The sequence below is a fragment of the Galeopterus variegatus genome, unplaced genomic scaffold (assembly GCF_000696425.1).
Source record: "Galeopterus variegatus unplaced genomic scaffold, G_variegatus-3.0.2 Scaffold881, whole genome shotgun sequence".
Taxonomy (NCBI): Eukaryota; Metazoa; Chordata; class Mammalia; order Dermoptera; family Cynocephalidae; genus Galeopterus; species Galeopterus variegatus.
The window spans coordinates 426977-452569 of record NW_007726992.1 but is presented as its reverse complement, the minus strand read 5'-3'; the positions used below and the strand labels follow the sequence as shown (position 1 = coordinate 452569).

General features: G+C 43.2%; 1 protein-coding gene across 4 annotated transcripts in view; it reads right to left on the bottom strand.

Annotated features, from left to right (window-relative positions):
- Nucleotides 1–13350: 13350 nt before the first annotated feature.
- Nucleotides 13351–25593, bottom strand: part of MAP7D2 (MAP7 domain containing 2) — a 50861-nt gene continuing 38618 nt past the window's right edge. For 3 of the 4 annotated variants that reach the window (XM_008573139.1, XM_008573136.1, XM_008573137.1), the window contains 7 exons: nt 22546–22756; nt 21693–21797; nt 21049–21105; nt 20423–20501; nt 19723–19909; nt 16615–16890; nt 13351–14859 (listed from right to left, as the gene is read on the bottom strand). In XM_008573139.1, the coding sequence (XP_008571361.1) occupies nt 16641–16890; nt 19723–19909; nt 20423–20501; nt 21049–21105; nt 21693–21797; nt 22546–22756 (889 nt within the window). In that variant the 3' untranslated portion in view covers nt 13351–14859; nt 16615–16640. The remainder of the gene's footprint in view (nt 14860–16614; nt 16891–19722; nt 19910–20422; nt 20502–21048; nt 21106–21692; nt 21798–22545; nt 22757–25593) is intronic. The other variant, XM_008573138.1, reaches the window with a different exon arrangement.

Sequence of the window (25593 nt, the reverse complement as noted above, 5' to 3'; positions counted from 1 at the left end):
CTCGCCAGTCAGCCGGTCCTCGTCTCCAATAGCAGCGGTATCACGGATATCACGCTCGGGCAGCAAGACCCGGAACTACTTCCTTCCGGAACCGCCTCGCCCCTCCCCGCCCTGGTCCCGCCCACCGTCCACGGCCTCGCGCGGAGCCCGCTGTCCCACCGACCCTTGTCCTCTACTCTCCCGGCGAGGGTGCCCCGCCCCGGCGGCTCTGGCCAGAGCGCCTGCGCCCTCTGCCGGCCGTTCCCACCTCGGCCGCTATGTCCATGGCGCCTGCGCCCTCTGCCACCCGCCTGCCCAGGCCAGCTAGAGCGCCTGCGCCCTCAGCCGCCCTCCCGCTGGGAAGGAAGGAACGCGCTGGACGTTCCAGGTTCAGGGATCCTGGGGTTTGAGGGTCAGGGATTGGGTCGCCCCTCGGTCCGGGGCAGGAGCTTGGTCTCGTGGGCCTTCCAGCCTTCCACACATGGACACACCAGGAGGCAGAGGTGGCGCGCAGCACATGGACCTCTGCCTTCCAGCCCCTGACTTGGCCTTCAAAGCCCTTCCAGAGCCAGTTCAGCTGAACCTGCTCCTCTGAGGCCTCCCTCTCTCCCTGCCTAGTCAATTTCAACCATTGCCCTAACCTCTAACCATTCTCCACGGCCTCAAATGAAGCTTCTACCTGGAAAACAAAACTTCCCCTCTGGGCTTCTCAAATAGGTTGATGGTACCAACGTCTGTCCACCGTCCTAAAGCATTAACACGTCTTCGTCTACTCTTTTGACTTCTCTCTTCCCGCACTCCATCCACCGACTCCAAAGGTAGTATGTCCTCTTCACTCTTGGAGCTTTCGCACTTGACACTTTTATGCTTTTTTTCCCCTTGAGAAATACCTCTTTCAGGGTCCGTGCTATCTGGTAGTACCACTTTTTTGTGTGTGTGTGTGTGACCGGTAAGGGGATTGCAACCCTCTGCACGATGTGGTCTGCACCACGCTCAGCCAGTGAGCGCACCGGCGATCCCTGTGTAGGATCTGAACCCGCGGCCTCGGCGCTACAAGCGCCGCACTCTCCCAGTGAGCCAGGGGGTCAGCCCGGTACTACCACTTTATAACTCCCCTTGTCACTGCCACCTACTGACTGCCTGGCATTACTTTTGCTCTCTGCCTGATTTACTGCCATTATCCGAATGAATCCAACATCTGTGACTGAGACATGTTTTCTTAACTTCCTCACCCAGATGACCTTTACTTCTCCATTGTCCACCCATTTCCAGACTCATAAAGTCTAGAAAATCTAGACCTTTATCACCTCATACTGCTCCATCTCTAAAACCTTAAATTTTCCAATTCAATTTATTTGGACCCACAATCCTCATCCTTGCTGTACTATGTCTCTTAGTCCCAACATACTTGTTCTTCAGAGACCACAGAGATCTCACATCCTATAAACCTCCTATCCAACTTAAACCCATAGCCTTTTATTTCAACCACTCTTGTAACGTAGAGCTCCCTGTGCCACATCCTAACATCCAGACACCACCTTCAATCATTCCAGTTATCTACATTTTCCACTCCTACATCTGCATTTTCAAGTTTTTTTTTTTTTTTTTTTTCCCTGACCGGCAAGGGGATCGCAATCCTTGGCACAGGGCGGTCCCCACCACGCTCGGCCAGTGAGCACACCGGCCATCCCTGTGTAGGATCCGAACCCGCGGCCTCGGCGCTACCAGAGCCGCACTCTCGCCACGGGGCCGGCCCTTCAAGCACTTCTTTGGAGGTGGGGGAAGGGTGAAGTCACACAACTATACAAGAATGATGCTATGCGACTACAAATTTAGGGACATCCACCACAGTGGAGAGTCTTGGTGCCTCTTAGTAATCCCTTTATGCGACCCTTTTATGTGACCTCTCTCATTTTCAGTAATTGCTGCCACAAGCCCTTACCACTAAGCCCTATATCAATTATAATTTCCCTCTCTTCAAAATCCAAAAGACGCTGAAAGATAAATGCTGGCGTGGTTGTGGAGAAAAAGGAACTCTCATACATTGTTGGTGGGAATGTAAAATGGTGCAACCCCTATGGAAAATGGTTTGGAGGTTCCTCAAACAGCTGAAGATAGATCTACCATACGATCCAGCTATCCCACTACTGGGAATATACCCAAAGGAATGGAAATCATCAAGTCGAAGGTATACCTGTTTCCCAATGTTCATTGCAGCACTCTTCACAATAGCCAAGAGCTGGAATCAACCCAAATGTCCATCATCGGATGAGTGGATACAGAAAATGTGGTATATCTACACAATGGAATACTACTCAGCTATAAAAATGAAGGAAATACTCCCATTTGCAACAACATGGATGGACCTTGAAAGAATAATACTGAGTGAAACGAGTCAGGCAGAGAAAAAGAAATACCACATGTTCTCACTTATTGGTGGGAGCTAAAAAAAAATAAAAACAAAAAACAAATCAATTCACTCACATACACACACACACACACACACACACAAAAAAAACAAAAACCGGAGGGGGGTGGGGTGGGGAAGAAGATATAACAACTATACTTCCATGAAGTTGTTACAACAAGCAAACGGAAAGGACATTCCTGGGGGGGGAGGGGAGAGAGGGAGGAGGGCGGGAGGTGTCGGTGATGGGCCATAATAATCATATACAGTGTATATTGACAAAATAATAAAAAAAAAATAATAAAAGGTATTTCTATGGTATAAAAAAAAAAAAAAGAAAAAGAAAAAAAAAAACAAACAAACTAATTCACCCACACACACACACACACACACACACACACACACACACACACACCAAATAAATATCTTAAGGAAACTCAGCAAGATGCAAGAGAATACAGATAGAGAACACAAAATCAGGAAAAAAAATTATGATCTGAAGAAGAAGTTCAATAGAGATAGATAACATTAAAAAAGAACCAAACAGAAATCTTAGAACTGAATAATTTATCAAATAAAATAAAAAATACAACTAAGATCTTAAGGAATATGCTGAAGAAAGAATTTTTTAACTTGAAGACAGGGCTTTAGAAATAATCCTGTTGAGAGAGAGAGAGAGAGAGAGAGAGAGAGAGAGAGAAAGAAAGAATTTTACAAAATGAAGAAAGCCTATAAAATTTATGGGACAACTTTAAGCATATGGTATTCATATTATGGGTGTTTCAAAAAGGGAAAAGAATAAGAAAGACATAGAAAATGTATTTAACAAAAAAACAGCCAAAAACTTTCCAAGAATTGGGTGATATATAAACATCCAGCTTTAAGTGGCTCAAACTTCCCACATAGATTTAACCCAGAAAGGTCCTCTCTGAAATAAATTGTAGTCAAGTAGTCAAATATTGAAAAGTCAAGAACAAAGAGAGATTCTAAAAACAAGAAGAGAAAAAGCATCAAGCCATCTATAACGGAATTCTCATCAGATTAAGAGCAGATTTCTCAGCAAAAACCTTACAAGCCATGGGAGAGTGGTTTGACATATTCAAAGTGCTGAAAGAAAAACTTCTAGCTAAGAGTGCTGTACCTTGGTGTTGTCAGCACCACGCTCAGCCAGCGAGCAAACCGGCCATCCCTATATAGGATCCGAACCCGTGGCCTTGGTGTTATCAGCACCGCACTCTACCGAGTGAGCCACGGGCCGGCCTGACAAAATAAAAATTTAACGAAAAAAAAATAAAGGGTTGAAAGAAAAAAAATAATAATTTCCCTCTCTTCATATACGACTTTGCTTCCTGTTTTAAAAAGAAAATTCTTCAGCACAGTATAAAAGGCTTTTCGTTACCTGGTTCTCTCTTCCCCTGGTACTCAATACTCTGGTTATACTGAAATTTTTGCAATTTAAGAATGAGTAACGCTTTCTATATCTAGTTGACATCTGAGTCCTTTTTATCTGCATATTTATATGGCTTCAACTCAGGAAGGTTTTCTTTCATTCTGTCTTCAAGAATTGTTTCTGCTCCATTTGCTCTGGTCTCTCTTTTAGGAAGAGCAATCATCTGTGGTAGTTCTGTTTTGTTTTATCATTTTCATCTCTTTATCCTTTCTCAGCATTCCGGTAGACCTCAAATTTGCTCTATTGATACCTATATGGCTTCCCAAAGCACTATTTCTGCCTCTATTTTGATTCAAGTTTATGTTGAGATTTTTTGTTTCTTTGTATCTTCTCTCTCTCTCTCTCTCCTCACCCTATTGATCTCTAGTTCATCCTTTAATTTCCTTATGAATTATATTCTGGTTTTATGGAAGTCCTATCTTCTTTCAAAAGGATGCTAAATCGGTCATAAAATTTTTCTTTTAGATTCCATAGTCAATTATTTTCAGAAATATGCTCTTCTTTCTCTTCCATGGTTGGTTTTTTGTGTACTTCAACAGATATATAGATATAGATATAGATACACAGATATATTTATATGTATGTATGTATACAGAGATACATATATATCTGTATCTCTCTCTCTATATATAGATATATACATGTACGTATGTATTTTGACTCATCTTTGAACAAGGTGGTCTTTGTCCAGACTCATTATTGGTTGACAGGTTAACAGAGAACACAAGTAGATGGCCCTTGGCCCTATTTGCTGTCTACTTGTGTGGATGGAGAGGTTAAACAGTTTGTACATGGTCACATAGCTCTTGATGCATATATAAATAATGCACATGCATGTATATACAGAACAAGCCTAAGAGAAATGGAATATTATCTGCCTTTCTATTTCTTTTCTTTTCTTTGTGTTTCTTGCAAAACTAAATCTGCTGCGGAATGCCAAGTATGCTTAATGCAAGGAGTCTCTATTAGTAAGAATAAGTTATGCTACAATAACAATCCCAAAGTCTCAGTGGCTTATAACAAACGTTTATTCCTTGCTTACATTTCATGTTCACCGTGGGTCAGTTTTGATTCTCCTGCCTGCAACCCAGACTGAGGAATAGACCCTACCCGAGACATTACTGGTGTCATAACAGAAGAAAATGAGCCAGGCTGGGCCCGTGTGCTAGATCTTAAAGCTTCTGCTTAAAGCTACTGAATCAGAAGCTCTGGGAGCGGGCCCAGCAGACTGTATTGCCACAAGTCTCCAGGTGATTCTGATGCTCACATGCTCAGGTGTGAGACCCGCTGCTCTATCGCTTGTATTCCTGCAAATGGACGCAGAGGCTTGATGACATTCAGGATAGTTTTAAAATCCCTAAACCAGGGGGGAAATGTAAAAGTTTTTTAAAAGCATGATTCAGGCTTTGATAGAGACTTAGACAAAGTGCCCACTGCTGTTGTCATTTTTTGGAGGGAGACAGTTTCTGGGGGGACTTCCCGGCCACCCTGGCATGTTCTCCAGCTACCCTTCTATGGAGCTTTCTTTTTTAAATGCTAATGTGAGAAAAGGAAAAGTATGAAGAAGTAGGACAAGTAGCTTTCTCATCCCTTAAAATCACCACTGGCCCTGACTTTTCTCATGTTTTTACGTAGATTGCAGTTTGTACTGTGTTGGTTGTGCCTTCAGCATCTATGCTGGCCCTTATAATCCATGATTGACAGACCGGGTGAGTTTCTCTTAACTATTTGACTTTGGTTGTGTGGTGTTGCTTTGTGTTGCTTCGCCCCCCACGGATTTGTCACTCCACTTCCCCTGAGTGACAGAGATGCAAGGATTACTCAAAGCCTATCTCTTCTGAGCAGTGAGAGACCCCAAAGCGGTTAACTTCCCTGGAACCCTCCAGCAAGAGGGATCCCTTCCTCGGGAAATTAACCCTGAATTGCTGTTCTCTTCCTGCATTTATTCTCCAGACCAGGAAGTTACAGGAAGAGAACATAGGTGGGGTTATAGTTTAACAATATAGGCTGGTAACTTTCAGTGAAACAAGCCAGATGACATTCCAGTAAGGCAGTTAAGTGGTCCTATCAACACAGGCTTGATCTTAGCAAACATTCCTTCTCCCTCTACAATTTTCCAGTATCTTTACATTTCAAGCAGTAACCTGTCTGTCCTTGAGCCAGCAACCTTGCTGTGCCACAAATCTTTATCTTACACCAGAGACTTATAGCCTGAGGAAAATTTCCAGTCCTCCACAAGGTCAATATTTGAAACTGCAAGGCTTTGGAAAACCAGGCCCCGTGAAGTACATTTGCTTTTTAGTATATTCCACAGTGTGGCTTCATACTGTTGATGAAACTTGATGTATAATGCTTAGCTGGCCCTGTTTCCTCCTCCTTTTCTTCTGTCGCATGATAGAGGCATTTTTTGTGGATGCTGTCCTTTCTTTACCTTTAGTTTTTTAATGGCTTTGTCAACAGCAGAGCACAGACAGAAATGATTTATACTGTTTGGAAGAAAAAACTTTTAGACAAGCTTATGCTGCAGGTTCCTCTTTGCTTATTCTAGTCACTGGCTTCATGTCTGTTTTCCTACTAAGATGGAGGACAAATTTCTAAACAAAATTTGGTAGATGCTACCAGCCCTCTGGTCCCATAAATTATTTCTGATGAACTCTTTTGTAATGTAATGTGTGTAGCGGCTTGGCCCTGGGTTCTGAAAGTCATATAATATTTGTAGTTTTAAAACAATATGTTACACTCAGCAATTATTTTGAAAAAAAATTGATGTGGACTACCTACATTAATGCAAGGCAAAAAGGAATGATGAGATTAGGTTTAAAACTTAATTTTACTGCAAAATATTCCTTCAAAGTTTGTTACTCCCTTATATAAATGTTCAGTGATCCCCTTCCAGAAGTTCTTCCCTCAAATCCTTGATAGGTTCCATTCACATGTCTCTTCCTACTGTAAGCAGCCTGTTTTTTGTGTCCTGGCACAACCCTAAAATCAATTCAAAAGTCATTAAGCTCTCAAAAATATCATTTGCCTGATAAATCTGTTTTGTCCAATCCCATATTTATCAGGTACCCCAAGGTCTCTTCTTAACTTTTCACTCCAATTTCCACTGTCCCTTAAACTGGTAGGGGAAGAGAACATAATGGATCCTGTGGCAGATATTATAAGACAATCAAAATATTTACTGCCTCTCCCTTCCCAGGCCCTCTACTAGAAAGTTGAAAATAACACGTTACTCACGTTATATTCCTATTGGACAGCTCTGGTCTAAGTCAATCATGGCATGGCAGAGACAACTAGCTACCCACCAAATTACGTGTGCTCTCCCTTCCATGGTATAGCAATGTCTCTGATAGGAAGAAAACCAGCCAGGGACTATACTTCCCAGCATCTCTTGCATCTGAGTGGGGCCGTATGACCAGTTGTTGCTGCAGAAATGTGAGTGGCCAAGGTGGTTGGGAAACAGCGTGTCTTCTCCATACTCTTTCCTATTCTGTTGGCTTGATGCAGAAAAACATGATAAAATTGGGAGATGAGGAAGCTACAAGATGAAAAGAGGGTGGTCCCAGAATTACCACTCAGAGAGTTGTAACCAGGCACATCTGTTTTGGACTTCACATGAGGGAGAAAAAGACTTCCATTGTATTTGAGCAGCCATTCTGCATCTGGGGGATTGTTTGTTATAGAAGCTAGCAGTACCTCAACTAATACGCATGGTAATCTCACTCCCTTTGTGATTAGCTTAGCTTACGGGTGGATGGAAGACCTATGACTGACCAATGAGAAGTAGAAATCTGCTGGTAGCTTCTGGAAAAGAGTTTCCTCCCTGGAAAAAGGAGGAAGCAGTACAAGGAGCAGCCCGCCACTGACTTCTTCATGCCTTTGACCATGACAGTGTGAGGATGGGGTGCTGGTGCTGCAGCAACATTCTTCGGAGCCCAGACACTCAAAGAGATGCTGGCCCAGAATCCTGACATTGTTCAGGTGCCTTTGGAGCTTGTTATATATCATATGTGATAAATACCCTTAATAGTGAAGACATAGTCTGCTGTGTGTCCTGGAACCACCAGAACTAGTATACTTATTCTCAATAAAAAATCATTCATATCAACAAAGATTTATCGTGTGTCTCCTCTATGACAGGTGCTGTTCTAGGTGCTGGAGATTCAACAGCAAATAAAAAACCAGGGTCCTTGGGACCTTCATCTTGTGATAGAATGTGGGTCTGGCAGAAAGATATGCAAATCAGAGGCTACGAATTGTAATCCATAGATTTCCTCAGTGATAACCATGCTTATTCATGCACAAATATTCACTGAATATCTGTGCTGGCTGGTAGGAATGTGGCAGTGCTGCTTTTATCAGACTTACAGTGAGGGAGACAGATATTAATCAAAGAATCCCACAAATAAATGTCTCATCACACACCGTAATAATATGAAAACATGTAACAGCAGACCTGACCTTCACGCACATCACAATTGCAAATAATAACTTCTTAAACATTTGTGTACTGCTCTCTTTCCTGCTGGACCATAAGTTCCAGGAGGGTGGGGATAATATCTAGTCTTATTCTCTGCTCCATCCCCAGCCCTAGCAAAATGTTTGGCATGGAGTAGGTATTCATTCCTAGTTGCTTAATAAATGAGCAGTTATGAAATGGGTTACCTCCTGGATGAGGAAAAAAATATCTCATACCAACTGTCTATGCTCCCAGATGGAAGGTGCACATATTCTGCTGGAGTGAGCAATACAAAGATGGATTAAATGCCCTCAGCAGAAGATTTTCAAGGATTTTCAAAGTCAGCAACAACTTCTGGTGAGGGAAGCTGGCTGAGGAGATTGATTGGGAAACTTGCAAACATAGCTAGGAGATGTGTAGCCTAGCAAGAGCCTCTGGGGGTTGGGCCTGTTTGATTTCCCCAGGAAGCAACTTTGAGCTGTGCCGGGCCAGGGCAAGCGCAGGTTGCAGAGCAAACCTGGGGTTTGGAGCCCAGCTATGTACGTCCTGGCGGTGTGTGACCTCAGACAAGCCACTCAGCCTGAGTCTTGGGTCCCTCATGTTGAAGTGAGACTGGTAACAACTGTGCCTATCTCAGAATGTCAGAATGTTGTTTTACAGGTTAAGAGACAAGATATGAAAAGCCCTTAGCACAACTCCTGGCTGGCTCAGGGCGGGTTCTCCAGGAAACAGACTCTGAGACCGATCACACAGGCAGCATATGCAGAGTGTTTGGGGGATGTGAAGGAAGCAGGAGAGAGAACTTGAGCTGCAATGCAGTCTTAGCAAAGGCCTCATGTAACCCCACAAGGAGCTCTGAAGCTGGGACAGCCCCTTCTGAGTTGTCGCGCTTTGAGGCAAAGGTCTTTGTACAGCCACTGGATCCAGGCCGCCCCATGAGGAGGTTTAACCTTGGTGAGGCAGCCTCCTTCAGCCAAGGGCAATTCCTGGAAAGGAACTCCAACAGACTTCAGTGACTGTACCTCGAGCATCTGGAAGGATGATTACCTCAGTCCTAAAGGGGAGGTCTGTCCGGGTGGTGCACCACGACATCCACTATACTAGCACTGAATGTGAAATTTGAAGCCATTGGTATAGCTGTTTAAAATTTCCCCAATCCTGCTGAGGACTTAAGGCTACCTCATTGTCAGAGTATAACTGCCCAAAGGTTAAAAACATGATTGTGATGTACATACACAGCAAGCATGTGTCTGAATGTATTTAACTCATTAAGGAGCAGGATGACAGAGCTGGTTCAGAGGAGGATATGAGGACAGATTATCATGCACACATATATGTATGTATACACACATGCACACACATATTTAGTGGAAAAGAGAATGCTGGAATAAGAATGCAAAGTTAGAGACAGAATTTTTTAGTGTCCCACAGAGACAAATAGACATAATCTTTGGCATTATCTTTTCTACATGACAAAAATCGTCTTCAATTTTCTATCTACAAGTGAATACCTGACTCCAGAGACTGGGTCCTAACCAATAGCACATAGTCAGGCATACAAAGTTACACCCTGAGATTCAGCTGACCCTTAGGCTGCCTTGTTAAGACAACACTCTAGCAGGGCTTTGAAAGGGCATGCTGTTATCTTTCTGCCTTACTTCCACATTCTGGATACTTTCTTACCATCAGTGAACACTGAACTTGTACTCACCACCAGGGCTGTCACTGCACAGGGGTGGGCCCCTGAGAACCCTTCAGAAGGCCAGGTCCACCGAGCAAATGGAATTTATTCTTTCCTCCCAGCAGGACTAATAATATTCACTTTGTCCTGAAACATCCTATGGGTCCCACTGTGCTGACTGAATTCAATCCAACAAGTTTTACACATATCTACTGAGTGTGACATATAGCCCTGTCCTAGTTATCACTTCTGAGTGGACGATCCTGTTGTTTCAAAGATGAGTCTACATATACTATTAGGAAAATGGGATTAAAAGACAAGTACAGCCAACAAAGAGCTGCTGGCTCTAATTCTAAGAAGTTACTTTACACAAAGGTTCAATTCCTTGGGACTCTATTCCTTGCATTTTGCATTTCCCTGACATAGATAAGGTGAGATAGGGAAAGACCGCTTTAATATTTTCTTAGAAGTCCAGAAGGCTGGCAGCTTTAGACATTTCCCCTAACAATCCCTGGGTGCCAGCTGGACTTTGGCTTTCGTTACCTACAGCATAGAAGCCTCTGCAGGAGGTTCTTGCTTACTTACTGCAGAGTGTGAAGGAAGATAAGGAAAGTGAATTCTCCAGGTGCAACCCCTGAAGCCGCAGCTCCCTCTGCCTTTGGGAGGTGGCCCTCAGGCTCTGGGCAGTAGGTGGTTTCTTCCTGCACATTGACTGCCCCTTGCCTTGGACCCTGAGCTGGACCTTAGGGGGAGAAAAGAGGGCACTGAAACACTCCTTCCCAAGTGGTCAACATGGGCAATCTGTCCCAGAAACACCAGGCAAGTAGCGTCACAGTGTAGGTCACCCCACCCCTGATTCTATCGTCACTGTGAAAGGCATGTCTCCAAAGGTTCAGGATTTTCAGTGTTTTAAATCAGTTTCGCCCAATCTAAGTCTAGGAGACCCGTGCTGGGCATCTGATAAGTGAGCCTGTATTTGGCGTTTGATCCCATATTTATGTAGCAAATGCGGAACAACAGCCCACGCTAACTAAGGTACATAAACACCACCCTAATTTGGCCTATTGGAAGGGGGAGAAGGGGAAGCGACTTCTTCAGAGAATATTACTTAAAATCCCATGTTCTTGCTTCCAGGTACAATGAGAACTTGAACGAATGGTTGATAAAGCCAAGCTCTTCTGCTGTGAGTGGATGAATGAATAACAAACCCCTGAAAAAGCACACTCTGATAAAAGTGTTCTAGAATTGGTGGTGATGGTTGCACAACTTTGTGAACATAGTAAAGACTATACTGAATTGCATACTTTAAGAGGGTGAATTTCATGGTATGTGAATTATCTCTCAATAATTTTTTTTTTAAAGCATACCCAGAACTAGGATTCCCATGGGGGTCCTGGCCCTTCACCGCTATAAGCACCTGCTCTAGCAAAACATTTTTGCTGCTTTCAGGGCAGAAGAACCTGTCAGCCCCCCCAGGGGTACCAAAACTGGGGCTCTGGAGTCAAACCGGCTCTATTAAGTTCCAGCTGTGTGTCCTTGGGAAAGTTACCTTCTCATACCTACTTTGTAGCATGGAAAAGTCTTAGAACCACCTTGCGTACAGCAGGAACCCAGTACATGCTGCCTGTCATTGTGGTCCACTTCTGCAGAAGCCTACGCAAGGTGAGCAAAGGCCCACTGCTCCTTACGTCCTGAGAGAGCACACACAGCACATCCCAGGGGTACCCAGCAGTTCAGGGTCTTTAAAGGCTGCTCCTAAGCCTTGTGTCTAAATTTTGTCCCTGACTTAAACCTTGAACCGTGATTGGTACCCACACCTTGGATCCTGCTGCTGTCATTTCCTCACTGTGACTTCTGGGACTTTATCCCCACCCCATCAGAGATGTTAAACTCAGCTGACCTTGAGACACTAAACTGCCTGCTACCTTTCTACAGGCACAAATGGTCCAGCCCCACCCCACAGTTCATTAGATTCTTATATATCTTGGGTATGTATTTGATTTTTACTGCTACTCCAAATTCTATTTCTCTATCAGACTACACTATATGTTACAGAAGTTTTATCATGTATTTTACTGTTAGAGAAATTCTCTTTTTAAAAACTCCCAAGTTTCTTAGCTTTGTGTTCATTTTCTTATAAGAACCGTACAATTATATTTTCGAGTTGTCAAAAAGAAATCCCATTGATTGGCACAAATGTGAGTGCCACCTGCTATTAGCTTTCTTCACAAGCATAGGTTGTCCCCAATCAGGAATATGGAATGCCTTTCCATTTATGTCTATGCTAACACCCCTCAGTCAAGTTTTAGATATAGTGGTATCTAGGAATTTTATAGTTTTTGCTGGGATCTATTTCCTGTTTATTGCTAACATGCAAGAAAACTATTTTCTTTAGTAGTTGGCCCCCTGTGAGATTATTCTAAGAGTTTTCCAGTTGTTTCTCTTGAGTTTCCTGAAAAAAAAGGATCTGTAAAGGCCTCTCGTTTCTAATGTTTCTAAGAGTTCTCACTTCGTTTTCTTACATAATTGTGCTTCCTCAACAGTGCTGAGAAGTGCAGATGGAGGTCACTCTGTGCTGTGCCGCAATGTAATGAGTATGCTTCTAGAAACAAATTAGTTCTTTACATTACATTTGCTTTCTAAATTTCATTTACAAAAGCATTTGACTAATAGGAAACTAAGACAAATTTACAATGTTCACAAATTAGAAACTGTTCTTAGGAATGACTGGTCACCACCATGGCCAGAGCTCATGATGACATAAGCTACTTTTAATGCCCCCGTCAGAGACCTGTGTATGTAAATATTTGGTGTCACTCCTGTACCCCGACCAGAGGCTTTGTCAACTGAGCTGGGGAGGGCTGTGCTGACTAGGCCCTCAGCTTCAGAGAAGGCAGCCTGAAAGTTACCATGGGGGTTCCTAATTCTAGTCCTGTCCACCTGGTCCTTGTCTGAGTTGGTACTGTCTTCCAAGCAGTGGACAAGCCCGTGAGTTAGATCAAAAAAGCTGGTCTGGGTTTCAGCTTACTTAAAAATGAAGGTCAAGATTCCCATTATAATTCCGTTTAAATGTCAAATTGCTATGTGAAACGTTCTCGTAGATTACACCAAGGTTAACTGTGTCTTAGCTAGCTAGAAGTCCCTCTCATCAGCTACTGACTGTACTCAGGTTCATCACATTCTAGGGAGAGTCCATTTCCACAATGCTCCACTCAGCACTGATGACGGAGAGATTTTTAATGAGTTTGACAGAGGAAGGACACCCATTCAGGATTTTGGGAGTTTTCCCACACAGGTTTTAAAAACCTTGGTTTGATTTTAGCACATTTCTTCATTGAGCTTATAGGAACAAACAAAACACCAGCAAACCATCAGACTCTTCAATGAAAATGTATTTCACATTAAACACAATCTACACATCATGCAAATGAGGCATCACCATGATCACAATGGTGCTGTGAGGTACAACAGATCACAACAAAACAGACATTTAGCAAAATGAAGTTATAAGAAAGATGGCGAGGCATTTTTTGAAAGTAGGACCATGCTATCATTTTCTGTGTGCTTGTCATAAAAGGGATTTTCCCCCTGATATTAACCAAGATCAATGGCACCGCATTATTGGAGGCATGTATTTTATTCAGTATATACACATACACAAACATACACAGTTTCCATACCCAATAAATTCTTAAACTGTAGCTGTCTTTAAAAGCATATGAAGATTACTATTGAGACTTCTTTATATCTCCTGGTTGCAAACCTCTCTCAGAATTGTGGATCTTTCCAAACCCTTTATTGTACAACTCAAATTAGAAAGTTTCAAAGAAAAGGTCATTTTGATTTGAAAGTCACATTTCACCATAAGAAATGAAAAAAATAACACACCATTACATGGCATCAAATGTGTGGAGTATACATTCTAGTGTCATTTCCCCCCCACTCAGATGTTTTTTATTAAAGTTTATTAAAGTGACATACTGGGACCAGTTTGGAGCCCCCTTGTTTCAGAGAACTATGATTTTCAGTTGTGCCTGATTTCATTACAGCTGGGCAAACACAGGAGCAAACAAAGAAAACCCTCAAGATCCAAGAGAAAAACAATAGCAAAAACATGGAAATTAGCCACTGCACAGGAGACACACAATTCATCCAGCTGGAAAGCCACTCCGTGATTTGGAGTGACTACAGTTTGGAGATTTTAAGGTGTGACAAGAAGGGTCCTTGCTAGGTTGCTCATGTATACAAGAATATGCGTAAGAGAACAGAAATTGTTGTTTAATTACTTCCTTACTCAACCAAACTTATTACTGTAAACTCAAAAGAGTAATGTGGGGCCATGCATTTTGCAGGTGGCAAAGCTTAGTAATACAAATAAGGTTTCTTGATAGTGCCTTCCAAAAGAGAAAACCCTGGGGGAGGGGGAAGCTCCTGAACTACTTCTCCTTCTAAACAAAGAAATGGAGATACGCAGCCCAAGTTGAGTATATGTTTAACTAGAGTTTGGGTAAATGTCTAGAATAGTTTACAGGAAAAGACATCTAAATGTTTATGTGCTCCAACTTGGGGAATAAGAATGGTTATAAAGTGGATTTCTGAGCCAGAATCAGAGGATCACTATGATAACAGAGTACAGGAAGTGTTTTATCAGCAGCTGAAGCTCATAAATAGAACCATAAAATGAAACTTTGCTAAAGCCCAACATGGCAAAAGTCTCAAGGTTTGTACCAAGAGTGGCCAGTGTTTGACAGACTACCTAGGAATACAGTTACATTCCGATGTGATAATTTGGAATCCAGCAGTTAAGGGGGACGGAAGTGTCTTCAGATGGCCAGCAGCTTGGATTTGACTACCAGCAGCTTCACGGGGTCTCCAAACCCCACCTGCGGCAATTCAAAAACAAAATCAGGTGAGACCAATGAAGAAACCAAGTATTTTACAGTTTGTAGCATCTATCCTCTCTCTAAAATGACTGTACAGTATACTTTCTACCTTCTTGGTAATTATATTTTCCTTGGCTCATATAGTATTTCTCAACAGAAATGCTATAGTCTTTTGCATAGAACTATTTTTCTTTAGGTGGGTCAAATTTTCCTTGTGTGAAACGTTCCTAAAACCTGCAGATGTTTAACATCTCAAGTTTTGCCTTCCAAATGCCCCCAGCCACTGAGACAACAAAACCCACCAACACCTTTCCAAATGCCCCCTAGTGGGGAGTGGGACTGCCTTTGCTTGAGAAGAATTTGAGAACCAGACTATGTCACAAATTAAAATCTACAAGCAGTGTGAATAGAATGCTTTAGTCAAGATTTTTTCTTTTTGGAAAGAGATTTTGCACTTCTTTTAGTTAGAGATGTAGGAAATAAATTTGAGGACCAGAAATACTCTCCTAAGTTTTGTGGATTTTCTGGTCCTTACTGGTTAGTGAAGTAAGAAAACTGAAGGAAAGCTAATTAAGTCAAGGTTTGCTACCAATAAAAGAAACCTCTTAAATATTAAGCCATGTAACTGTTAGGGAAATAGAATGCACAGGCAAATTAGTGTTTTACGTGCCCAAGAATCTAAAAGTGACCTGTCACGCTTTCCTCTTCACATGTCAAAGGACTGCAACTGCTTTCCCAAGCATTGAGAGGAGTGGATTCTAAAACTTGTTGTCTACAGGCAAGAGCTGAGGTTAGGTAGAAATAAGTAGGACATGAAACAGTGATCTTGGCCATGTAGCTTCCCCAACCTGTTTCCTCATTTGAGAAATAAAAAGGTTGGACTAAATCATTTCAGGCATGGAATTTCTGTTATAGGAGTGGAGCATCATAAAAAATAAAGTGACTGAGAGAACGCTGAGAATATAAAAATGTTTTTAAGAGTCTAAAATGGGACGAGCAATTGGAATTATTAAGTTATGAAAGGATTTGGTGACAGGTTCTAATTATGTTTTCATTATCCAAAAACAAGCCCCAAACTGAAGTAATCAAAAGAAATTATATAGTTATAGTATCTATAACTAAGTGCACATAACTGCAGAGTGTATATAACCCATTGATATTTTTACTCAAATAAGCATAGCTTCTAGAAGCACTCTGCCTAGAAAAAAGGCTAAAGGTGGGGGAAAAACTTTCAGGGCACAAATTGCAGTTCTTCCCTCTCTTACTCCCTCAGGTATGATCCAAGAAAAGATGTCTTTGGAAGAATCCAGAATGGGTCCACAAAACAGCAAATCATTTGGCCCAAAACTCATCAATGTATATGAATAATTCTAGATAGAATGTGGGATGTTTGTGAGTAAAACTGGGAGGGAAAAGGGATTCCTTTTACTAATACTGCCTTACAACACTATTACAGCATTCTCTACTTGTCTCTAAAAAAGGTGCTACTTGAGACAGATAGGTGGTCAAACCTTTAGCTTCTCAACCTTCTTATCCACACACCCCAAACAGGAGGGGCAGGGTGGGGCTCGCATGTAAAGGAATTACTTGAAATCCATCTCAATTCTTGTGTATGCTGCAGTACACACCATAATATTTTTGTGTTTCCGTTTTTCAAATAAAACGGACCATCCAGGAGCCCAAGTGATGTTCATCCTATCTTCACAAACTGCAGTTGGAGAGTTATGGATTTAGAATATCATCGAAAGACTGTACCTCTCCTTAAAGGGATGTTGAATTTGTCAACAGAAGGTGTTCAGAGTAGTTTCTTGGCCAGGACTGTTAAATCCTTCGATAAGGTTTTTGTTACAGTCATCCAGGCTGAGATTTTCACTGGATCTCTTGGGGAATGTGGGGGGGCCAGTGAAATCTAAGATATCTTGAAGCGCTCGGGCATTACCAGTTCCATTTTGGTCCAGAGACACCCCAGGAATCATTTCACTCACTGGTGAAAATTCTGGGATGGAGATAAGCTCTTCTTTTGAAACAGGACTAGAAGAGATGAGAGAGAAAGAGGGAGGGAAGGGGGAGAGGGAGAGATCACGAGAACTAAGCACAACAGATTAATTCTATTTGTAATATTTTGTTATACTACTCTTCTTTCCTAGTGAAGATGAATTTAGAGTCTGAGTTTGGGTGTGACACATTGTAAAAAATACAAGTAAGTTCAAATCTAAGAAGCTGGTGGATGAGAAAAAGGGAAGTATACTGAGCAGGGCTGTGAACGCCAAGCTCACGCTGCCCAAAGAGTGAAGGAAAAAACCTGCAGGCACCAGCACTCTACTAGGGAGAAGTGAGGCACTTCCAGAACTTTCAGACTGGGACATCCAAATAGAAAGCAAATGTTAGAAGTCCAAAACAAGCTGAGGAAGGATCCTAATTAACATGGAGATCCTGACACTGCCTTTCTAGCAGTGCCACCTTGGGCAAGCTGCTTTCCTCCTCTGGCCTCAGTTTCTGGACCCCCGTAAAATGGGAATAACAATCATTTCCCCCTACCAATGCTCAGAGTGTGAATGAGATCAAGCTGGGAGGTGTTCATGTGGAGCCATCTGAAGTAAGTGCTCAGTTATGGTTGGGGGCTATTGTTAACAAAGTAACCAGACACCCAGTGACCTGCAGAATAGATCTCACCCACTGCTTCCTCTCCAAAGCGAGGCTTCCAGTCCACCCTGACTTATCCAGCTCCTGCCCAGCTGAGCCTGGGTTTCTCTCTCTCTGCTCTCCCTAGAGATGGAAGGAGGAGTCTCATCACTGTGTCAGCTACAGGCCTAGCTAACAAGCAAATCCAGGCTCAGAAGAGTGGTGGGCTGGGAATTGAGGGTCTGTCACCAAGAGTCTCTTAGCCAGAGCAAGGCTACTGCCAGGTTCTTCTTTTCTTCCTTGACGAGAGATTAGAGAAGAAGCTTAAAAAAACCCACTTGAACTGCAGAAGCTCAGAGGCTCTGTCTCCCTCGCACCTGGGCCCAGTTAAGGGACAGCACCAGTGTCTGGAGTATGGGCAGACTGCCTCATTAGCACATACACATTCCCTATCTTCACCTTGCCCCACCTCCATTCCCAAGGTGTATTTATTGTTTTTGCTGGCTGGTACAGGGATCGAACCCCAGACTTAAAAAAAAATATGTAATACTTCACAAATTTGCATGAAATTCTTATGCAGAGGGCATGCTAATCTTCTCTGTGTCGTTCCAATCTTAGTATATGTACTGCCAAAGCGAGCACATTCCCCCGGTTTGAACGACTGCTCAGAGCATGGGGAAGAGAGAATGCTACCACGAGCTTGGGGCAGGCCTCCAGGAGTCACCTCTCTGTAAATGCAGAGGTGGTCACAGGGAAACTCAGTGCACACACAAAACCCCTTCACTTTCTTGAACCCTGGCCAGTGGTGCCATGACTTGTCCCCTCCCCCTACCCCAAAACATAAAAGAATAAGCACAGCTGGCTCATTATGGGGGAAGGGGATATGTTGTGTTAACCCTTAAGATGCCTCAGTTTTCTGCAGGGGCAAGGGACAGAGTTAGTGTGCTATGATGGTGGAGGAGGGAGGATGTGGGGGGCAAAACCAGGCAAGGGCTGAGGGGGCCCTATCAGTCTACACAGGACTTGCTCTACTGGTGACGAGGCTATTGAGCCCTGGGTTTTCACCTGTCTGGCTCAATCCCAGGGCTTATGAGGTAGGATATTTACAATCAGGGTGCCACAGGAAACACCTCCCCCCACCCCCAGACTAAGCTGACAACTCTTAGCCAAGGAGAGAACAGTGAGCTCGGGCAGGCTGGAGATCTGGCAGACCTTTACAAAATACTGTCATTCCCTCTTGACTCAGAGAGCCACCCCCATTCCAACTGCCCTAGCCATAGCTGTCCACTTGCTCCAATACCATGCCAATTAGTTCTTTTGTCTGATTAATTTGCCAGGTGATGTTATCTACAAACATGATACCAACTTAAGAATTCCTAAAGTTTTTTTTTTTTCATTTTTGTCTTTTTTTGTGACCGGCAACGGATTGCAACCCTCAGTGTCGTGCCCGTACCGGACCGGGACCGGCAATAGGATCGCAACCCTCAGTGTTGCACCCGCACCTCGCTCAGCCAGTGAGCGGCCGGTCTGTATGTGGGATCTGAACCCTCGGCGGGAACGGCGCCGCACTCCCAAGCGGCGCACTGTAGCAGTGCACCACCGGGCCGGCCCCAGAATTCCTAAAGTTTTTAGGACCTGAAAGCAACTTAGTTCTTTTATCAAGTCTCTATTGACAAGTTTACTTAAATATGAGACATCAGATACAGTGGACCCTGCAGGCGCACCCATCCCCCAGCTGCAGAGAGAGCTGGTTGCTAAAGAGTCACAGTTGCTGCCCTTTTTCAAAACAACTGCCTTTAGCTGACAGGAGCCCCTATGCCCACTAAGTTGGACCTGTACCCCCCACTCTGGGGGCCCATAGTAAATGACTGACAGATACAGTGGTACAAAGGCCACCTCCCTTATCTTAATTGGACAACTCTCCAGTGGAAATTCATCCTCCAGAACTCCTGTGGGATCAGCTGAGAACACACCCTTGCTTAGCAACTTCTTTCCTCTCCCTTTGTCCTAAGAAACTCCTGAGAGTTTTCCCCTAATAAATCACATGCCCTGGAAACTCTGTCCCAGACTCTGCTTCTAGGGAACCCAACCCAAGCACTGGTATTACACTGACAACTTTCCTGTAAAGTCAAGCAAACCTGCTTTAGGTAATATGGTTGTGTAAAAGATGAAGATACCAACTAAAAGAGAGTGGCAGTGTTTGGAAGAGACGAAGCTTAAATGCCAAAGAAATCGACATACCTCACATCCATAGACTGAACTTCTTCAGTCGAATCATCCAGACTGTTTGATTTCCCATCAAGGGCATCCAGATGAACAAGTCCCCCAACTGGTTTAAGCCCATTAGAGAAAACATCTTGGGGAAAAGTTTCTGGGGTAGGGCGCCCCACACCATTAACATCCTGGCAGGTGTTCAATCCATTGATTTCTGATTGAGAACACAAAGTCCTTGTGTTAATCATAAAATATCAAAACAATGAAATAACAGAGAAAACATATACCAAGGCAATTAATTTAATCCTGTTTCACCAATGATGCAACATCTTTTGTGGAAAGAACCACAAGTAACCCCATGTAACCACCTTCACAAAAGGGAAGAGAAGACAATTACATTATCAGTTGTCTGAGTGGGGCCTCCACAGAAAAGCAGAGTCAGGTATTCATAAAACCTGCTCAGCAGGTAAGATCCCTGGAAAGCATCATGGGCCAGCAGACAGCATGCCTCCTGTGCTGGGATTCTTAGAGGAACTGAGAAATGTGGCGGTTTCCCAGATGGAACTAACAGACCCTGTGCTGGAGAGATGCCCCCAGGGAAGGGGAAGTGCACAGGCCCTGGCCAGCAGTCACACTCTTAGGACCCACGGGTGCTTTTCCCCTGTAGGAAGCTTCACGAGCCCTTGCTACTGAAAGGAATAACTCAAGAACCAGATCTCACACTCACCTATTTTGTTGGGAATGACTGGTTTTGTCTTATTTTCCACACACACAGCAGGCTGAATTCCTACTTTGGGATCTTCTTTCTGAAAACAGAGGGGATAAAGAGGGAAGGCTGATGTTACACAGAAAAACAAGTGCTTTCTGAAAGCATCGGAGGATATTTGGAGCCCTGAGGAACCATCTGCCTGTTCCATGGTAATTCTAGGAGTCTTCAGCTGTGTCTCCCTTATATTATGTCACCACCATCCTCTATTTTATTCATGGACTGCTGAGCCTCTCCTTCTGTCCCCACCCCCAATGCTCCAAGGAAATCTTTTACCTGCCCCATCTCTGAAACCCCTCTGTCCTTTCAGGTACCTACACCCTCCTTAACCTAGCCAGGAACAAAGCAGAAAGAGTCTATTTTTCCTGGCTCTCCATTAACCCTCTCCAAGACCTACAATTTGCCTGAATGTATGTTTTTTGTTTTGGGCAGCTGGTTGGTACAGGGATAGAACCCTGGACTTCGGTTTTATCAGCATCATGCTCTAACCAACTGAGCTAACAGGCCATCCCTCCTTGAATGTATTCTGCTGTCCTTTTCTACTCAATCAGTACATAAACTATTAAAATGGTCACCTGAATTCCTACCTTCACTTCTGGAGACACATCACTCTTCCTTGTTCTCTTCATGATTTCATCTATTCTCTGGAAACCAAAAAGATTCAAGTAAGAGAACCACCATTAAAAAAGGCAGCCAAGGGCCGAGCCCGTGGTGCACTCGGGAGAGTGCGGCGCTGGGAGTGCAGCAGCGCTCCCGCCACGGGTTCGGATCCTATATAGGGATGACCGGTGCGCTCACAGCGCTCACTGGCTGAGTGTGGTGCAGCCAAAAAAAAAAAAAGGCAGCCAAAGCAAACTTTAAGATAAGAACTATTACTAGAGATAAAGAAAGGCATGTTATGATAAATTTTCCTGTTGAACTGACTCCTTTAACAAGCTGAAATGTATATTCACTTAACAGGGTTTCAAAATATATAAAACAAAACCTGACAGAATTTAAAGGAGAAATGGACAAATCCATAATCACAGATGGAGCTTTTAACACTCTTCTCTCAGTAACTCATAGAAAGATGACAAAAAACTAATAAAGATATAGAAGATTTGAAGAGCAGTATCAATGAACTTGACCAAACTGACTTCTATGAGCACTCTACCCAATCACTGCAGAACAGAACTGGATTCTCTTCCTGTTCCTGCCTCCCCCTAAATCTTCCTGATCCCTTAGCCCTTACCTTCCTCCTCTCCAGTCGCCCCTGCTCAATCTGCAGCATAATCTGTTCTCTTTCTAGAAGCATCTGTTTAGCTGCTTCCAGGGTCTTTGCTTCTGCTGCTTCTTTCTGATAGAAACAGGTAAATCAAGGTACGGGCTTTATTAATCTAAGACAACACTGTAGTAATTCCCTGGGCTTTGCACATGCTCCTTCACCTCATCACCTGCCCCGAAGCGGATGCTGCTCTAATATGCAGTGTGGATTTACACAGCCTGCTCTGACATAGCAGACATGGGTTAGGCCTCATTTATATACCCCTGGACCACCATGCAAATCACTTGCAGACAGTGCTCACACATGGCCAGAGTCTTTCTGTGTCTGTGGGCAGTGCATGTGGCCAGAAGTTTCAGGGACTTAATGCCCCAAGGAGCAACCCTCCACAATGAGGGGCAGAAGCTGGTAGATAAATAGTCCAGTTGCCTCATCCTTTAGGACAATTTAAAGGCCTGACCCACAGTCTCTCAGAGGGTCCCAATGGGAGTGAATTCCAGTTGCCCACAGTAAGCCACTCATCAATGCAATTCTACTGGCTTTCCTTTCACTCCCCTACTACCCTTCTGGGATACTCTCCCAAAAAACTACTGGCACCCACATTCTTCCCCTAGGGTCTGCCTTTGGGGAAACCCAAACTGACAGATGGCAAACACTGCCAATGGCACTGTAATTGCCCCAAATAACGTATATTTAATAACCAGCCCAGATAATTCAAGAAAAATCTTCAAGTATTGAGTCACTCAAATTTAACTAATTTTACTTAAAGTTAACTAAAGCCCTCAGAAAACAAGTCAAGTTTATTTGAGGACTCATATAGTACCTGGTTTTCAATCATGGCTTTTTCTTGCTTTTCCTTTTCTTGCTTTTCTTTCAGCAGCAGCTCCTCCTCAGCCTTCCGCTTGGCCTCCTCTCCTTCCTTTCTTTTCTCTTCCTCTTCCTGCCACTTCTTTTCCTCTTCCTGTTTGCGGGCTGCTGCTTCTAGGCGAAGCCTTTCCTCTTCCACCTTTCTTTCTACCTCCTCTCTCTCCAGCCTTTTGAAAATATAATTATTGTTAGAGGACGACATGCTCAAAGACAAACTGTCAAAGAATCATGTGCTAACAGTACAGAGTAATGCTCACACTAGCACACACATGCATTCGATAAGTATCCATTTAATAAAACGATCCATCCTTCCCAGAAATCTACTCAAGTCTGTACATTTACCAAAACACAGTTACCTGGCTTGACTTCAAATTCTGTAATACAAAGACTAACGATATATTGATTTGGGAAGAGTACTGCAGGGAAGACACAGACTCTCCCTAGTCAACTTGCAAATGACCACAACGAGAGGAAGTCAAGCTCCACTGTTCATGTTTAGTGACAATTCTTTAAAAAAACTAAGCAGGATAAATCTTTAAAACCAACTAAAGCTAGAAAAACTGGGAAGTGTCTCAATGGTCACGGCTGCCAGTCAGCTATTTCAGAGCAGTGAATATGAGCTTAAAAAGTTTACTTTTGGTTTTAATTGGTATGTGACTTCTGAAGCAGCAAGTAGAAGAAAATGCTCAACAGAAGCTTGACATTTAATACAGAAATTAAAGCATCTATTTTCCTTTTATTTTGGCAATCTTTAAAAATCTATTTTAGCTTTTATTCTTTGCTATATGACAATTAAGTGGCATTTAGACATTTTCGTCCACAGAGGATGGTTCATGATGTAATCATAAAGAACTCTAAGCAGTGAGGAAAAATTCTGTAACATCTAAAGGCTTGTTTGCACATTTCTAATATTCTTCCTACACACGTGTGTCACTTTCCTTGGTTGATCACTAGCAATGTGACCTATGGGCAAGACACAAATTACATTCCAAATATGCTACTGACTGTGTGACATCTGGAAAGTCACTGAACATTTATGATGACCGTTTTAAAAATGAAAATCACTATTCTAGTGCTCCATGGCATCACTGTAAGAATTAAATGAGATAATGCATGAGAATGCCTGGCCTGAGAAGATTCTCAACTGTTAGTTTGGTTTACAATTCAGAATGGATACTTCCTCCAACCCCCAGTGCCCTTTTAAGTGTGTCTATAAAACTATGTTTTTCAGAAATTACCTTCATTGGGAAGCATGTGTCACTGACTTACTGGGGTGCCATTATTTTGTCATAAAAAGATTAAGACTTAAAAAGAGTATCCTTCCATCCTAATAGTCAGCTTCAGAACTCATGGAAGTTAAAAAACCTATGTATCACCAAAGTAATATTTTATTTCTGTTGGGTTTTTTTTGGTGGCTGGCTGGTATGGGGATCCCAACCCTTGACCTTGGTGTTGTCAGCACCACACTCTACCAACTGAGCTAACTGGTCAGCCCCAAAGAAATATTTTAAAAGGGAAAGAAATACTCATAGACATTGGCCTAAGGCTGTAACAGTATGCTCTACATTAGCAGAGGTCGCAGTGCCTAAAAGCACTGTGGAACAACTGAAATTATTAACAGATATTCTGGAGAAGGGCATTATGAGGCCTAATCAGAAAGAAACTCCCGTTCTCCTAGATTCCTTGATGAGAGACTAAGTACGTCCAACACAGGATTACTACAAATGTACATTTTGATAACACGACTTATCCAAAAGTTAATCAGAACACTGTTTCATTTCTTATCCTTTTTTAAAGAACTGTGATTGTCCCAGAGAAGTACACATTGTGTGAAGAATACACTGTGTATGAATTAATTAAGAGCTACTTCACAAAGGACCTGTTATCCTCATCTTCAGGGATCTGAAAATCCACTCTGTTTCTTCCATTTTTATCATCAGGACTTCATAGGTGCCCAGATGAACACACACATAGTCACATCCTCATGGCCCTGAAATCTCCATAATCCTCATTATCACCCAAAACATATATTCCTCCCCACAGGCCCATTAGCCCCTGTTGTCCTTTCCATGGTGCTGACATGGAAATCCCATCCTCTTACAGACAAATTTCCCTCCCTTAACCACACTTTGCTTCCCCCACAGTAGGTAAAAACTGACAGAAAAACTGGCTTCCCCCATGTGAAACCGGGTCCCTCACAATCCTCTCCAAGGATGAACACTCTTTCTCTATCTGCTTGAGGAGCCAGAGAGAACATTATGTTGTCATTTCCTCCCAGCTCTCTGCTGTAGGTCACCCCCAGCCGGCTACCCTCGCCATCAGTACTAAGTCCCTCGAGAGTCCACCAGAACTGTGTGCAGTTCTACCATGCTCTCTGTCCTTGTTCTTGTCATCCCCTCTCCCCCAGCCCATCCTCCCTTCCTCCCCAGCTATGTAGAAAGCCAGAAAACTATGCATCTTTGTTATCATGCAGCATTTAATGCATGCATCCCTTGTCCCTGGCCATTGGTGAAGGTCTTCATATCCATGTCTCACCTTCAGCATCTTTCTCCCTCTTTTGTCCCACCCTGTCCTACCTTGTTCACACCAGCTTTCAATCTGGTGGATGAGTATGTGGGTTTCACTACTCTCTTCTCTATTCCTATGTGCTTGAAAGTTTTCATTTAAAAAAAAAAAAAGCTTAACCTTCAATATTAACCCTCTTTGATCTTATCTCCCCCATCCTCCTGCCTCTCTCCTGACCTGCTCTGGTTAGTACTGTGCAATTGATTTGCATCGCTTCCCTCTTCTCTCAGTGCCCCCTGGCCTCCAATCCCCTCCCGAGCACTTCTAAGATGGCATGGAGGTCACTTGGTTGCCCAACTCCAGGCTTAGCCCCCAGGACCACTCCTGCCCACCTGGGCTGCCAAGCACTGGTTAGAGAAAGGCACAAACAAGGCTGACTAGTCATCTGCTCCTTAGCCTGGACTGCCATATCCCAGGCTCTTTTTATCCTCACCCCTGG